The 17764-nt window shown below is 35.5% G+C and overlaps 1 protein-coding gene across 3 annotated transcripts in view; it reads left to right on the top strand.

The window, feature by feature from the left end:
* The window catches only part of Patronin (calmodulin-regulated spectrin-associated protein patronin), a 358788-nt gene that overhangs the window by 289575 nt on the left and 51449 nt on the right, over window positions 1-17764 (top strand). For all 3 annotated transcript variants that reach the window (XM_090407071.1, XM_090407073.1, XM_090407072.1), the window contains one exon: window positions 4863-4978. In XM_090407071.1, coding sequence (XP_090263197.1) covers window positions 4863-4978 — 116 coding nt within the window. The remainder of the gene's footprint in view (window positions 1-4862; window positions 4979-17764) is intronic.

A 17764-nucleotide genomic window follows, 5' to 3' on the forward strand; every position in this document is an offset into this window, starting at 1 on the left:
AATAAGACTAGAGTCCTGAACAGAGAAAAAAACCAGTACTAGGTTTTTCTTAAGATGACTATCTCCCAGATTTTAGACAAATCTATACAGCCATATTTGTTGAGATTTGGGGTGTGTTTCAGGGCTTCTGTTGCCTCTAAGAACAATCTCTCTGACTTGTAAGAGCTTCTGGGCAGTATTTTTGTGTTCTTCCAGTTGATCCTGTGTGCAGTGGTATCCAGAGCATGGTCTGCTAGGCCTGACTTGCCACAGTGATAATGCCAGATGTATCTTTTGTGTTCGTTGATGCAGATGTTCACAGTTCTTCCTGTTTGACCGTAGTAGACTTGATTACATGAGCAGGATACTTCGTAGACTCCTGGATGTGATAAAGGGGGAATGCTGTCCTTGGGTGAGTGGATAAGGGTTGCTAATTTGCCACATGGTCTGAATGTGGTGCTTAGTTCATGTTTATTAAGAATTCTAGAAATTTTTTCGGATGTGCCTTTAATATATGGAATGGTGACTGTTTTGTTGTAGTTCTCTGTGGTGGATAGTGGGAGGGATTTCTTAGAAGCATTTAGTATTATATTTTGTTTATCTTATGGGGATTATAGCCATTGGCCAAGAAGGTGTGGCGTAAATGAGCACAGTTCAGCAGCAAGAGCATTGTCATTGGAACAGATTGCTCTCGCTCTGTGGGTTAGTGTTTTTAAAATGCCATATGGTTGAGAAGGGTGATGGTGTGATTGTTATAACACCGGCAAAATATCAGCAATAAGTTAATAAATAAATATTTACTTATTATTCTGTGTTCTAATATATACCGTTAAAAAATAAACAACATGTACGACGAACACATATAAGTATGTATATGCATATAATATATAAGTATGTCCACACATTTAAGGATTCTTCATGGAGACGATATCGTACGCAAGACACGACAATATGGTAAGTGGAAGTTAAAATTGGCATGACAACTGAACAGGTTAGCCTTCTTAAAGAGGTGCTGAAACACCAATTTAATACCGAACTGTGTTAAAATCAAAAACAAGTTCCACTCGGCCAAAGCTCTACGCATTTATAAACGAGCGAGTGTAGCGCTAGTACGAGAACAGATTAACGCGACTCGTCTGGAATTAGCAAAATCAAATTCGACCATCAGTGCACTAAGTGAATCACTATATAATATTCTGAATACGGAACTATGGGAGATCCTAGATAACATCACCGACACAACGGTTAAAAAAGAATTCAACATAATCAGAAACCAGCACCAAAATAAGTTTGAAATCTCCAACAATGCAGCACTATACAACGACCGCAATTACAACAAGATCTTGTCGTCATGAATTTATCATCGCTCACCTTAAGCAAAGAAGCCACTAGTGCTTTAAGTCAAGAGCACAATTTTGCCATGACTCCCAAACAAGTTCCAAAAGCTGAAATAATGGCATCCATCGAATGGGGAATATACGACCTACCTCCAACAATAGCCAACAACAGATGTTTAGATGTAGCCAACATCTTAATCAAGTCTAAGCCTCCTAAAAATAATTTCCCGCATAAGGAAATCATTGCTGTAAAAGAGCTACAGAATAATAGCCAGATTATCATAACAAAAACAGACAAAGGGAATGCAACCATGGTTGATGGACACAACAGAATATGAAAACAAAATGCACACACTGTTACAAGATTAGTTAACATACAAAATTATAGATCGCAATCCCACCAACACACAAAAGAATAAGATACATAAATTATTGAAAAAAGTCACTTCCTGGCCCAAAGACACAGTAAACAAACTCGAGTCCTTCCATGTTAAAACACCTAGGATTTATGGAGCACCAAAAATTCACAAACAAGGTATACCCTTACGCCCAATTGTGGACAGTATAAATAGTCCCGCATACAAACTGACTGGACATTTAGCTAAGCTACTAGCCACTCTCACAAACAATTCTCTCTCCTTTGTCAAAAATTCAGCCCACCTAAAAAGCATTTTACAACACCATACCCTAAAAAGCTCAGACTTAATGGTAAGCTTTGATATCACCTCACTATTCACAAATGTACCACTAATAGAAACCCTCAGTCTACTGAAGTCACACTTCCCCCCTGATATATTTAAACTATTCAAATTCACAGTACATGCAGGATATTTCGCATGGAAAGGGAAAATATACAAACAAATAGATGGGACAGCCATGGGCTCCTTCCCCCCCCAGCCAACTTTTACATAGAACACCTGGAAAAACTAGCAATCAATACAGCCACTCTCAAACCAACACTTTGGCTACACTATGTTGACGATGCGCTTGCTATTTGGCCACATAGCCCAGAGACATTGAAAACATTTTTAGCGCATTTAAATAGCCAACATCCAAAAATCCACTGACAATGCTCTTGCTGCTGAACAGGCTCACTTAAGCCACACCTTCTTGGCCAATGGCTATAATTCCCATAAGATAAACAAAATACTAAACGCTCCTAAGAAATCCCTCCCACTATCCACCACAGAGAACTACAACAAAACAGTCACCATCCCATACATTAAAGGCACATCCGAAAAAATTCTTAATAAATTCTTAATAAACATGAACTACGCACCACATTCAGACCATGTGGCAAATTAGCAACCCTTATCTGCTCACCCAAGGACAGCATTCCCCTTTTATCACATCCAGGAGTCTACGAAGTACCCTGCTCATGTAATCAAGCCTACTACGGTCAAACAGGAAGAACTGTGAACATCCGCATTAACGAACACAAAAAATGCATCCGGCATTATCACTATGGCAAGCCGGGCCTAGCAGACCATGCTCTGGATACCCTGCACACAGGATCAACTGGAAGAACACAAAAGTACTGCCCAGAAGCTCTTACAAGTCAGAGGGATTGTTCTTAGAGGCAACAAAAGCCCTGAAACACTCCAAATCTCAACAAATATGGCTATATAAATTTGCCTAAAATCTGGGAGACAGTCATCTTAAGAAAAAACTAGTACCGGTTTTTTCTCTGTTTAGGACTCTAGTCTTATGTGATAGCTGCTTTTTTTCTTCTTTTTTTCAGATAGAGAGCACTAAAAGTCAGGACTCCAGTCTTTGTGTTGCTGCAACAATTTTGTTTAACAGTCCGTTGTTTACACCATGTTGTTATAGTCTCGGGTATTGTGACAAACTGTGTTTTTGTGCTCTGAAAATGCTGGTTATAACACCAGTGAAATATCAGCAATAAGTTAATAAATAATTATTTACTTATTATTCTGTGTTCTAATATATACCGTTAAAAAATAAACAACACATATATTAATGTTTAATGGAGAAAACATGTCTAAAGATGCCTTTGTGTGTGTGTGTGTAATTATGATGGAAAGAACTTATCAGTGTGTTTCTTGAACATCTGTAGGCAGTGGTGGTGTTCACTGGAGAAAACACAATAAGGAAAGCTGTTCCAAAGTGGAAAGGTAGATGGAATGAAAGAGGACAAGAAGTTGATTCTAAATTTGAAGCTTCACTGCCAATGCTCCTTAGTGCTTATATTTTTTTAGAGAGTAGAAGTATGATGGAAGACACTTCAACAAAATAGCACTCAGAAAAATATCTGTAGAAAAGACATGAAACAGAATATTCATGAGTAAGTGATTGGAATAAGTTTGTGAGATGGAGCATGGTGTTATTTATTAACTGGATTGCCCTCTTCTGGTTAGCTCTTCTCTTCCCAAATTTGTGTCTTTGTGCCAGGAAAGGAAAGATGGAAGTCAGCCCAAGAAGACAAAATTGATCTTATCTTGAGATCTGAGTATTATGAAGGTAAGGGGAAAGTGAAGTGAGACCTTTGTTGTGAAAACGGATGTTGACCTCTGAATGGATGATTAAACAGGTCTGTGTTTTGGTATCATTGATATAAAATTTACCAATTTGGTAAATTGGTATCATAATTTACAACCATTATTTTTTATTTTATGATCAGTGACATTGGTAGCACAGTATTCCATTTGATGAATGCTACATAGACAGCAGCATTCCATTTAATGAATGCTGCTGTCTGTGTAGTGAAGTTTGCTTTAGTTATCAAAGGATCTACCAATGCCTTGCATAAATAACTGTAGTTCAGTATAGTTTCGTCTCTGGTTTATGTCATTTTGCAGACAATACGATTGTTTAAATTTGATATATTTCTGCTTTCTTAAAAATGAGTGAGAATCAAAAGTATGTGTCTGGATAGTAAAACAAAAGAATATTTACAAGTTAATGGTATTTCATTTACAGTATGATGCTGTTGTCACCTTATAAGATTAATTTCTTCATATACATTTTTATTGAATATTTTAGAAATATTCAATAAAAACAAATCACTTGAATAGTAAATGATGAGTCATGGTTATGCTTATTAAATGCCAGTAATTTTTTTTGCTCTGTGAAGTTTTTATAGCCATTTTAGTTTTACACATTTGGCCATTTCTCACCATCAAAGATTTGGGAATCAAGTGCTTAGATTATGGGAATTATTTATATAACAGTTGAATAGATGAATCAGTTAGACTCTCTGTATTATATGATGTCTGTGAGATCAAATTAAAATAATTTCTGCTGAAGGTGAGGTTTAGTAAATGTTATACAAATAATTCTTTCTGCTGCATCATGCATTTTTTGGGTAAATTTGCTGTTTCATTGAGACAACTGGTACATCATAATTTTAGAAAACATTGTGTCATTCCCTTTCTTAACTAGTTGATATATGTGTGAGTTCATATTGTATATGAAGAAATTAATCTTATAAGGTGACAACAGCATCATACTGTAAATGAAATACTATTAACTTGTAAAAAATTGATTTTCACCATAATTAATTGCTTTTATTCTTTTTGTTTACAGATCAGGATCTAAGCCAAGACCAAAATCTGTTCATAGCAGTGGTGGTTCCAGTAGCAATACACCTTCACTTGATTACCAGCTTGGAGTGAATAGGAATTCTCATCTTATTTTAGGAGGTATTCTGGTTTTTATACTCTTCAGTAACATATAACCTACAAGTATACTCAACTGTCAGTCAAACATATGAGTAAGAAAAGTTCACTAATAGCATTTCTGACAATTAATGTAACAGAGATGGTATGCATCTGTTGATTTAAGAACTACCCACAGTTCAAATATATAGTAATACCCCATACACTGTTATATGACCATCCTCCTACAGTGTATTGGTAACTGCTTAAATATATTTTTAATTTTAAAGCTTAAATATTTAGGCAATAGTTTCTTTTGCATTTCATATATAGTTTTTTTTTAATATATACAGGATGTTTATAAATTAACTTGACAACTTTGAATGGATGTATAAACCTCTTGTTATGAGTTACATAGAAGATGCATAGATTGATATGAAATATCCAGATTAATTTCTGACTCCCCATTGTGGCATTATAAATGTATCACATATGTTCTTCTTGCTGATTCCTGTCAGCAGGACATAACAAAAATTGATATTATACTACTGATTAATATGACCAGCATTTGTCAAACGAAACTGCAAAAGAGCTTTAAAATTAAGGCAAAAATCAAGTATGTCTGAGCAGCTGACTTCATAATAAAGTCAGCAGAGATCCTGAGATAAAACAAAATAAAAATGTAAAAAAAAAAAAAAAAAAAAGTTATGTATAACAGTAGCTACACAAGTCATGAAAATAACTTGGTAAGAATATAGAAAATAAATATTATGAAGATGGCAAAACGTTCTGCCATCTTCAAAAGAGATGATAAATATGGCATAAAAACTTAAGATATCCTGGATTTCTGTAGGAACTTTGAAAGATTGTTAATGAGAATGAAAGGAACTATGATAGAACAGTGGTAGAAAATCTGCAAGAGAAATCAGAAGTTATGCATCAATACTTGAGGTAGAAGCTATAAGAAACCTGAATGTGGAAAGGCAGATGGAAAGGATAATATCCAGTGAGAAATACTCTCAAATATAGAACTATAAAATTTGTACATAATTCAGAAAGCCTAGTCAGAAGGTTTCCAGGTCAGATATTCATTATACCCATCTATAAAAAAAGATTGGGGGGGGGGGGGGGGAAGAACAGTGTAAGAATTACAAGATGTGAGATGTATGTTTAAGTTTTGCAGATTTAGGAAAGGCATATCAAAGGGTGCTAAGAGAAAAACTGTTCAGAAACATTATATGGGGTAAATGGGACATTATACAAAGCACTACATAGTTATATTTAAGTTGAACTGAAGGAGATACTGGAAAATGGTTTGATGTAATCAAGTGCATGACAAGGCACTATCTATACATTTTTTCATTATCTATATGGATCACATTATGAAGAAAAGTAGCACTAAACTTGTCATAAAAATTGGAATATTCAACTTGATCTCTATTATGATCTGGATGGCAACAAGGAGAATATAAGAATATATATCAGGAGTTGATAAAGAGAGTAAAAGATAACAATGTGGTAGGAAAGGTAGTCCATGTTGCCCAGGTATGATAATGAGGAGTTGAGACAGTGAGCAAAGATTATGAATGGGATACTAGCAAAGTTGTGTGAGGAGAAAGGAATTCATTTTTGTGAATGTGTAGGATGAATTTCAGGGACAGATGGAGCTGTATAAAAGAGATGAGTCAGCTGGAAGAACTATTACTACAAGAGAGATGGGGGGGAGAAAGAGAGAGAAATAACTGAAGTGAATGGAAGACTTAAGGAAGTAAGAGGTGGAAAGAGCAGAAAAGTAGAGTAGGAGAGCTTGTAAATGAAGAGGTGGGTGGCATGTGTGAAGAGAATTAGAGTGAAGGAATGCAAGACAAACAGGGAAACACTATGAGTCGGGTTAGTGAGACTTGTTTGTCAAGATAGACATGGTAGAAAGGGAAGAGGAGTGCTACTGATAGTAGCAAAGGAATTATTCTCATCTACGATGGAGATGAAAGGTGGTTTTGTGGCAAATAATGGCAGTGGTTTTGAGGCAGTATAGTGTGGAGGTGAACAGAATGAAATATCTAGTTGGGTGTTACTATCATTATCATCAAATTCTTGCCATATACCCTCAAGGGGTGTACAGGATATGATAGTACTGCATGAAAAATTTACATCATTACTAACTTCCTATCTACAATTTTTCTCCAAATCAGTCTGTTACTTGTCAAGACTCCAACATTTTATGTTTCTATCGTCTAAGGCACTTTGTACCATATCAATCCACCTATATCTTGGTCTTCCTCTGGGTCGTTTTCCAGCCAACCTGGCGGAGAACATTTGTTTTGCTAATCTTTCCTATTCCATTCTGTTTAAGTGACCATACATCTGAGATTAGCTCTGCTAACGCATTCCTGGATGCTGACAATGTCAAGTTCTTTCCTAATATCTTCGTTTTTAATATAATATTGCCATTGATGCCATCTGTTTTCACTCCTGATCTTTCTCAGGACTCTCATATCTGTGGTCTCTAGTCTTTGGTCAAGTGTTTTGCTTCTGACCCAACTCTCAGATCTATAAGTTAAAACTGGTTTGAACACTGTCTTGTATACAGCTAATTTCTCTCTTATTCCATATGAATTTATTCAATTGACTTCCTACCATACCAGCTTTGTTGATTCTGTTGTCTATTTCCATATTTAATTTACCATCTTCACTAAAAATCGTGCCTAAGTAGCTGAAATGTTTTACTTGTTCCACAGGTTCTCAGTTCACAATGCAGTTGACATTTTCAACGATTCTGATTATTTTCATTGTCCTTGTCTTTTTATTGCTGATCTTCATACCATATCTAATACATCAGTTATTCAATTTAGTCAGGGAATCTTGCAGACTTGTAGCAGATTTATTTAGAAATATAACATCATCTGCATAAAGCAAATGTGAAAGGCAGTGAGAAGGAAATGTATTGGCAAAATGATCTAACTAATAAGAAAAGGGTGGAAGAATGATTTTCATTATGGTAATATAGATTGGAGTGAAAAGAGAGCATTTGGAAACAAAAAGAATGAATTTTTTAAAAGTTTTTGAGGGATAACTGCCTTAGACAGTATGTAACAAAGGATACACAAGGATCTTGGATTTGATTATTTCATCAGACAATGTTACTGTAAATGAGGCATTAATTTTCTCTTCATTCTCATGAAGGTAAAATGCAGAACTTAACCAGTGGTAAAGGAGGAGCCACTGACAGTGAGTGAGCAGTAGGTATATGAGTAATTGAGTAAACTTGATCTCACTAAGGCTTGAAGGAACTGATGGTATATCACCACGTGTCTTGATAGAATATTCCAGTGAGTTAACAACAGCTTTAACTTACTCCTGGTCCTTAGTAGATGCCTCTCTCTAGAGAGGTGGTCAGTAAAGACCTGAATTCAGAATTGGTTGAGAGTAACATTCTATTTTATCGACGACATGGATTTGCTAAAGGATGATCTTGTTTTTAGCAATCTACTTACTCATTATAACAAGGTGACAAATGTATTGGACAAAGCAGATACATACACAGCATTATATTTGGATTTTGCTAAAGCCTTTGATAGACTCCCACATGACATGCTGGTAGTTAAACTGGAACAGATGGGGGTTGGATAATAGATTAGTGCACTGAATTGAAGATTGGGTATCTGATAGATATCAGCAAGTTGTGTATGGAATGAATGAGAAAGTCGCTGGTGGTGTGCCCTCAGGGTCTGTTTGTGGGACATTGGTGTTTAATTTGTATGTAAATGATATTGGAAAGGGCTTGAATGGTGATATACAGTTGTTGTCAGATGATGATGTGAAATTTGGAAGAATTATGAAGAGCAGAACAGATATTGTAGCCTTGCAAGGGGACTTGAATAGACCTTGTGAATGGGTGAATGAATGGAATTACTACCAGTTTAATATAGCAGAGTGTAAGGTTTTAAAGTTTAAGAAGCACAGATGGGATGCAGAGCATAAGATTGGTGGTGATGGGATATTTTAGAAGTGGTGGAGGAGATGAGGGATCTGGGGATGTTGGTGGATAGGACTGAAATTTCAGGGACATTTTGCTAAAATTGTGAGGATAGCACAGCAAATTATGGCACTGATTCAGAGAACATTAACATATGGGAGTAAGGATGTTATGATTCCATTGTATAAGGCGTTATCAGACTTCACATGGATGTGGATTACTGTGCACTGATTTGGTCATCTGGTTTTCAAAAAGATGGAGAGATGGAAATGGTTTAGAGATGATTGACTAAGGTAGTTTCTGGAATGTTGAGTAAGAAGACAGATTGAGGGAATGCAATTTGCATTTCCTAGTGGAGAGATGGATGAAAAGGATGTGAGACATATAAGTTGATAAGGGGTTTTTACTGGATTAATGTGGATCACATTTTTCATAGAAAACTCTGATCCAGGGTTGGTTGAAATGCACTGCCTTAAAGTGTAATGGGTGTAGAGACAATGAATATGTTTAAGTCACAGCATGATGAACTGTCTGTGTGTGTGTGTGGCAGACTTCCCATGATGAATCATTTAATTCCATAGATCTGATGATAATGATGGTGATAATTTTGCAAATGAAATTCACTGAAGTTCTGCAGAATTCAGTAACTGACTGAATAAGAGCTTTAACAAATCTAGCAGATGAAGCCTCCATAGCTCAGTTGATTTTGACAACCCTTCAGTTGGAAAGACCTGGGTTTGAATCCCATCAAATAGGATGCGAAGAATCTTTATCAGAACCTTTCAAGTGAAGGTGAAGGAGAAACTTGGATTTTTAATCCTGCATTCAGCAATTTGGCCAGCAGAACACACACACACAATTTACATATAAAAGCATACTTATTGGCATAGGACTAGCCATCTTATCCTGAACTCATTCATGGTTATGAAATCTAGAGATACCTTGGACAGTTATGGATGCTTAAGGGCCCATTATGAACCATTGGAAAACTGCAGCATGAAATGAAACAGCTTGAATCTGAGCTCTCATATACAGATATGAAAGCTCAGAGAAATCAGGGAAGTGAACAGATCACTGAATGATCTGTCACATTAAAAATGAAGCTATTGGGAAGGAACCTGACATTGTTAGCATTCAAGAATGCATAAACAGCTAATCTAAGATGATAGAGTCACTTATAGTGTGAGATGAAGGATTAATAATGTGTTTGATGCTAGGATGGCAGTAAGACCAAAATATAAGATCTGACAATATTAGGATATTTGTTCACACATGCATCAATTTTTTACAGGTTTTACTTCTGGTGTATGCGGTGGGACACTATTGTTACTTGAAAATGAGTAATCATGTAATGTTATCGTAGCATTCTGTACAACCCTTGAGAGTACATATCAGGAATTTGATGATGCTGTTTTTCTTCATAAAATAATCAATACCAATATAGCTAAATTAATAATAAGGGTGGGATGGCATTTATCCATGCTTTACACTAAACCATCTTTCTCTATATTCTTCACTTTTATCTGCTAACAAACAATTTAAGCACAGGTTATATACTGCTTGGTAGAATGTCCAAAATTCTATGCCATATAATATTTAATACCTTTTCTCTCAGCACCTTATCAAATGTTTTTTCCACATCTACAAAACTTAAAAGATATTTCTTACTATATATCAATACGACTAGATCATGTCTTTTTCTCGCTATCCTGGCAACAAACCTGTTTTGATAACCTCTTCTCTGTTTAGATGACCATATCACCTTAGGTTAGCTCTACTCACATATTCCTGAATGCTAACAAGGAGCTTGACATTGTTACCATTCAGAAATAGGTGAGCAAAATTACTGTATAGTGGTATGGTCACTCAAACAGAAGGAGAAGAAAAGTTAAGAATAAGATCTAAGTGGACTGATACAGTAAGAAGAATTTCATTCATAGAAGAATGAAATATAAGATATGATAATGCTGTGGTCCTGAGAAATCACACATTAATTTGAAGGAAATTGTCAGTAGGAAGTTAATGATGTAAACTTTTCATACAGTATTATCTTATCCTGTATACCCCTGAGGTACATATCAGGAATTTGTTGATAATGACAAAACTTAAATACAGATCTATGCTATACTCCATTGATTTCTTGACTATTTGTCACGAAGTAAAAATCTGATCCTGACTACCTATTTGGTCTTAACTCAAATTATTCTTCGCGCGTTTTTCTTCCACAATTTTTCTCAGCTTTTCCCTACCTTCAATACTCACTCAAAATGTTACATTCCTTTTGCATATTTTCTACCACTGTTCTGTCACTTCTTATTTCATTTAATAATTTTTCAAAATAATATTGTTTTTTATATATAATCACATACAAGTGGTCATAAAATCTATAGTGCCAAATGTTTTGGGTAAGTGATTACAAAGAATGAAGGAATCTGCTGATGTGTTTTGTATAGCTTGGGATTATAGTCCTTTGGAATAGTATGTTGAAGGTTGTTTCAAATAAAAGAATGAGAAGATGGTTCAGTAAGTTTGGAGCTGAAATGTTTAAAGTTAATGAGCAATTGCTCATCTTCTTAAATGAAGAAAATAATGGAGAGGAATGGTTTTGGTCAGTTCAGAGGAGCGCTGCCCAAGAAAATACCTATTAAAAAGACAATGGAGAAACAGAGCTTCTATGAAAAAATATCTGGATGGAGTCCATTAGAGAGAGAGAGAGGGTAGAGGGGGTCATTTATTAACAGAAAGCCTCTTCTGGATCTAATCAAGCATTCAGGAAGGTTTTGAGTGCTACATCAAATGCAAGAACTGTATTTTAAGATTTGGGATTTATACATTATCCCGTCAAAATATGACCACCATAATGGATGGTGGCACAACTGGATTTGAGATTCATCTGAAAAAAGACAGCTTTTTTTCCAGTCTTTAATGGCATCCCAGATGCAAACTACAGATGTATTCATTGATTATTAGGCATAAGCAGAGAGTATCCTGACTGAGCATTTACTTTGGAGGTTCATGTGGAAGAAGGTATGTTGGATTGTGGTCTGAGAAATATGGCCATTCATTCTCTGGTTTAATTCCAATGTTAGCCTTTCCAGTTTTTAATCTATAGGCTTATACAAGGCAGGACAATCTGCATTCACCATGAGTATCAGTGAAACACAGGTGCCCACCACTGGCCTGGTGACATTGTTCTGTCCAATATCCTTACACTCTTGGAACACCTTATAAAAGTTGATGAGTAGTTGCTCATGTTCTTACATGAATAAAAGGATGGAGAGGAATGATTTGAGCCAGCTCAGTGGAGCACTGTGCATGGTTGTCTGAAGAGTGCTACAGCACTCCTCAGACAGCCTACAGGATTGGCAATTTCCTAGAAAATGTCCCCCCCCCCTTCAGCTGGACCTAACAACCATGCCTTTTTAAAGACTCAGATCACATCCCTTGTCCATTGATCAGCAATTTTATATGAACATTGTCACAAGGCTCCAGCATCATGTATTCTGATGCAGGTGCCACCTGGAGGAATGGCTAGTTGTGAAATGATGGAAATAGCAATACTATTTTGATTTCACTGTGCATGGAGTTGTTAGGAGCTGTACAGATGAAGTAGTGTTTTCAGTGAAATATGATGTAAAGTTCTAGGAGGCTGAGCAGGCTGTAGACATGATGTGTTTATGCCAGGAAAGGTTTATATGAAAGTCAGTCAAAAGAGAAACACTAATCTTGATTGGAGACTAGTTAACTTGCTTTCAATTGAAAAGCCTTTATAAAAGTTCCTCATGTCCTAAATGGGATTTGAACTTAGGTCTTTTTGACCAAAGGATATGCGTTGTGTTGTGTTCGATATATAAGGCTCCAATGAAATGTATGCATTATGCAGAAAAAAAAGTGCTAAATAAATTTAATAAGCCAATTCATTACAATCTTTCATTAATATTAACTGAATATAGATTTGTGTTTTATCTAATGAAGGGACATCATTAGGTAATGACATTAGCATAATCATTACTATCAACCATGTTTCCTTAATCTCATCAATTAGAACATCTACACTTATCATTACTACCAACTCTGTGCAACATATATGTATCTTGGGATACTGCATTATCTAGCACTATTGTGTGCCAGATTGAAATATGCAACTATCATTCCCACAACAGATCCATTTCTATTTTTCATCATCATCATCATCATCATCAAATTCCTGCCATGTACCCTCAAGGGGTGTACAGGATATGATAGTACTACATGAAAAAAATTACATCATTATTAATTTCCTATCTACAATTTTCCTCCAAATCAGTCTGTTACTTGTCAAGACTCCAACATTATCAGATCTTATATTTCTATCGTCTAAAGCACTTTGTATCGTATCAATCCACCTATATCTTGGCCTTCCTCTGGGTCGTTTTGCTGCCACCCTGGCAGAGAACACTTGTTTTGCTAATCTTTCCTCGCCCATTCTATTTAAGTGACCATACCACCTGAGATTAGCTCTGCTAACGCATTCCTGGATGCTGACAATGTCAAGTTCTTTCCTAATATCCTCGTTTTTAATATGATATTGCCATTGTTGCCATCTGTTCACGCCTATAATCTTTCTCAGGACTCTCATATCTGTGGTCTCTAGTCTTTGGTCAAGTGTTTTACTTCTGACCCAGCTCTCAGATCCATAAGTTAAAACTGGTTTGAACACTGTCTTGTATACAGCTAATTTAGTGTTCCGACTAATTTCTCTCTTATTCCATATGAATTTATTCAATTGACTTCCCACCATACCAGCTTTGCTGATTCTGTTGTCTATTTCTATATTTAATTTACCATCTTCAGTAAAAATCGTGCCTAAATAGCTGAAATGTTTTACTTGTTCCACAGGTTCTCCATTCACAACACAGTTGACATTTTCAATGATTCTGCCTATTTTCATTGTCTTTGTCTTTTTATTGCTGACCTTCATACCATATCTATTACAACAGCTATTCAATTTAGTCAGAGAATCTTGCAGACTTGTAGCAGATTTATTTAGAAGTATAACATCATCTGCATAAAGCAAAGAGCTGACATTAACATCTCCAATTTTGATATCATGTTTAATACCACTTTCCTTCATAATGTGATCCATATAGATAATGAATAACAGAGGGGATAATGTACATCCTTGTCTCACACCAGATTTAACATTAAACCATCTTCCTGTACTTCCTTCAATTCTGACTGCTGACTTACAACTCAAATAAAGACTAAGTATTGCTTGGTATAATGCCCCATTCACACCATATAACTGCAGCATATTGAATAGCTTCTCTCTTGGCACCTTGTCATATGCCTTTTCCAGATCGACAAAACTTAAATACAGATCTTTGTTATATTCCCATGCTTTCTCGACTATTTGTCGTAAAGTGAAGATCTGATCCTGACAGCCTCTATTTGGCCTGAATCCAGCTTGTTCTTCACCAAGCTTTTCTTCCACAATTCTTCTCAACCGTTTCTCAAGTATACTTGCATAGATCTTGCCAGGAACACTCAGTAGAGAAATACCTCTGTAATTCTCACATTCAGTTTTATTTCCCTTTTTATATATGGGTACTATGAGAGCTCTACTCCAATCATCGGGAATTCGTCCCTCTGTCCAGGCTTTCTGAACTATGCAGTGCAGCCACTGTAATACTCTTATACCACCATACTTCAGCATTTCAGGTCGAATATCATCTACTCCTGCTGCCTTTCCACATTTCAAGCCTTTGATGGCTTTTTCTACTTCAAGTATGGATATGTATTCCTGACTGCATGCCTGGTCAGTGTTTTTTACCACTGTGCTGTCATCACTGCTTGTTTCATTTAGCAGTTTTTCAAAGTAATTACTCCATACTTCAAGGATATCTTTTTCTCCCATTTTCATGTCACCTTTATCATCTCTAATTCCTTTTACAGCACTCTTTCCTCCATTCTTAAGTTTCTTCAACAACCTCCAGAATATTTTGCCACCTTCTTGATATTTATTTTCTATATTCTTGCCAAAGTCCTCCCATGACTTTTGTTTAGCTAGTTTTACACAGTGTTTAGCATTCTTGCATTTGTCTCTATATTCTCTAAGAGCAAAAGCTGACTTATTTGCCAGGAACTTTTGGTATGCTTTCTTCTTTTCCTTCACTGCCTCTTTAACTTCCTGTGTCCACCAGGGAGTTCTGATTTTTTTATCCTTACAAACAACCTCACCACAGGCCTCTCTGGCAGAATCAATCAATGTTTTCTTCAGAGTTTGCCACTGAATCTCCAAGGTTTGGTTCCTGTTCTCAAACTCTTTCATTTTTTCTTCAATAATCTTTGTGTATTTTAGTCTACAGTTCACATCTGAGAGCTGCTCAACTTTTATTCGCTTTAAAACTTTCTTACATGTTATTCTTTTCAATATGAAATTCAATTTATAAATATTTCTATTTTTCAGATTTGATAAAATGTACATCTATCATGCACATTAATTGTGCAAATTCTCAAGCCACATGAAATTCCATTTAAATTATCATAAACCTTCAACATTTAGTCCAATTTTTTTTTTTTTTAATTATTGCTGTGTTTTAATGTTTGTAGAAAACTGGTGTGAGAAAGGCTGTTCATAGGACAGAGGTGAATGGAATGAAAGAGTAGAGTAAGAAGTTAAGCCCTTTGAAGCAAAAGACTATGAATGGATGTTGAACAGCAGCTGCTGCTTTAGGATTTCACATACTTAGAAGAAAGGTCTGGTTGGAGGATGGAATTTCATCATCTGAAATTCAATCCTCCAACCAGATCTGAATAATGAAGTGTAGCCACTGTTTAACTTTTATACTTTCGTATTTGAGCATTTGTGATTAAATATCATCTATTCTAGTTGCTTTTCAACATCTCGGGTTTTTTATCTCAAGTTTTGATATGTATTCCTGATTGCATTCCTCTTGAATGTTTTCTGCCACCATGATGTCACTGCTTGTTTCATTTAGGTCTAATTACTCCAGACATCAAGAATATCTCCAGTTTTCATGTCACCTTTGTCATCTCTGATTCTTTGTTTACTGCTCTTTCCTCCATTTCTAAGCTTTTTCAATAGCATCCAGAATATTTTGCTGCCTTCCTGATATTTATTTTCTGTGCTCTTACCAGTCTTTCCATTACTTTCATTGAACTGGTTTTACATACTACTATGCTTTCTTCCATTTTTTTCTATTCTCTCAAAGCACATGTGCTGACTCACTTGACAAAACTTTTGATATGCCTTCTTCGTTTCCTGGATTGCCTTTTTTTGTCCACCATGGAGTTCCAATTTTTCTATCCTTGTAAATTTCACCACATGACTCTCTTTGGCTGTATCAGTTGATGTTATCTTCAGAGTTCTGATACTGAATCTTCGAGGTTTGGTTATTGAATTTTTTTTCTTGAATAATATTTGTGTATGTGAGTCTGCTATTCTACTGTGAAAGCTTATCAACTTTAAAAACTTTCTTACACACTTTTCAAAAGGATACAGAACATGCCCCCAAAACTAAATGGTGATCATTTCCTTTTCAAATCCTCTGTATTCTCATGTACTGAATCAGCATGAAGATATTGCTATCAACAATGACATAGTCAGTGAGATTTTTCTTATTTCTTGTGTCTTCTCTCTCCAGGTGAATGTGTGCATATCTTTATTTCAGAAATTTGTGTTCGTAATGACTAGTCCATGTCCTAAACATTAGGCACTTACCATTATTACTAGTTTTGCTCTTTTCTCCAAACTTTCCAAAACATTTTTATATGTCTTGTATTGATTTCCAACTCTGCTGTTTAGATCCCCAACAAGGACCAAGTTTTCCTTTTTCTTTGTGTCTCAACTGTCTTCTCTAATGCTTCAAAAAATTCCTGCAATTCTTCTTTAGTAGAACCTTCTGTGGTTTCACAAATAAGTATCATTGTCCAATTTTCCATTATGATATTTGCTCCTGTCACTCTACTAGATATTATCTGCCATTCGGAAATATTATCACTGTATTTTGTTTGAATGTTATAGCAATTCCTACTTTTCCATGATCATTACTTCCTGAATATAACATCTTGTATTTACTGCTTAGAACAACATGTTTTGTTTTATTTGTTTCAGTCACACTTATTATGTTGATCTGGTACTTATTGAATAATTCTGCTAGTTCCATTTCTTTTCTGTTAATGCTTCATATGTTGATGGTGCCAACCTTGAACTCTGCATGTTGATTTGGAGTTTGTTTGAGTAGCTGACTTTATGCTGCTTGCCTTGGTTCCAAGAAAACGGTGGAGAGAGAGGGTGTTGTTTAACTCAATGAACCTCTAGCTGGTTATTCTTTTGTATCTTATAACATCATTATTTTTGAATATTTTTTAGTCTGTATTGAAGCAGGTAATGACAGTGAAGTTTATAAACTCAAGAAACACTAGTAAAATACACAAACTGTATGCACGTACTAGCATTAATGGAGTTTTGTATGAAGAATGTTGCATTGAAAGCATAAGTATTTTAAACTCCCCCTCTCCTTTTTTTTTTTTACTGTAGTTTAAGTGAATGGTAACAATTTGTACATGAAATATTTTCATTTTTTTTTACCAGATGCTTTATATTAAGAGCCATCTTTTTTTCTTTTTTTTTTTAAATACAAATTACCCTATGATCCTATAATGCAAAGTACATTTTTTCATTTGTGTATATTAGCCTACTTTATTTCAACAGATTCTTTCAAGTCTAGTTTTGACCTTTATTGAGGTCTGCTGAGTGTGATGTGAGATTCATGGAAGTACTGGAGCTAACTCAGTAGCTGTTCATTATTAAATGCACCATTTTGATATTTTAAATCAAGAATGCAACTTCA

This window comes from Typopeltis vanoorti, chromosome 17 (assembly GCF_054136105.1).
Source record: "Typopeltis vanoorti isolate ZY-2024b chromosome 17, IOZ_Tvanoo_1.0, whole genome shotgun sequence".
Taxonomy (NCBI): domain Eukaryota; kingdom Metazoa; phylum Arthropoda; class Arachnida; order Uropygi; family Thelyphonidae; genus Typopeltis; species Typopeltis vanoorti.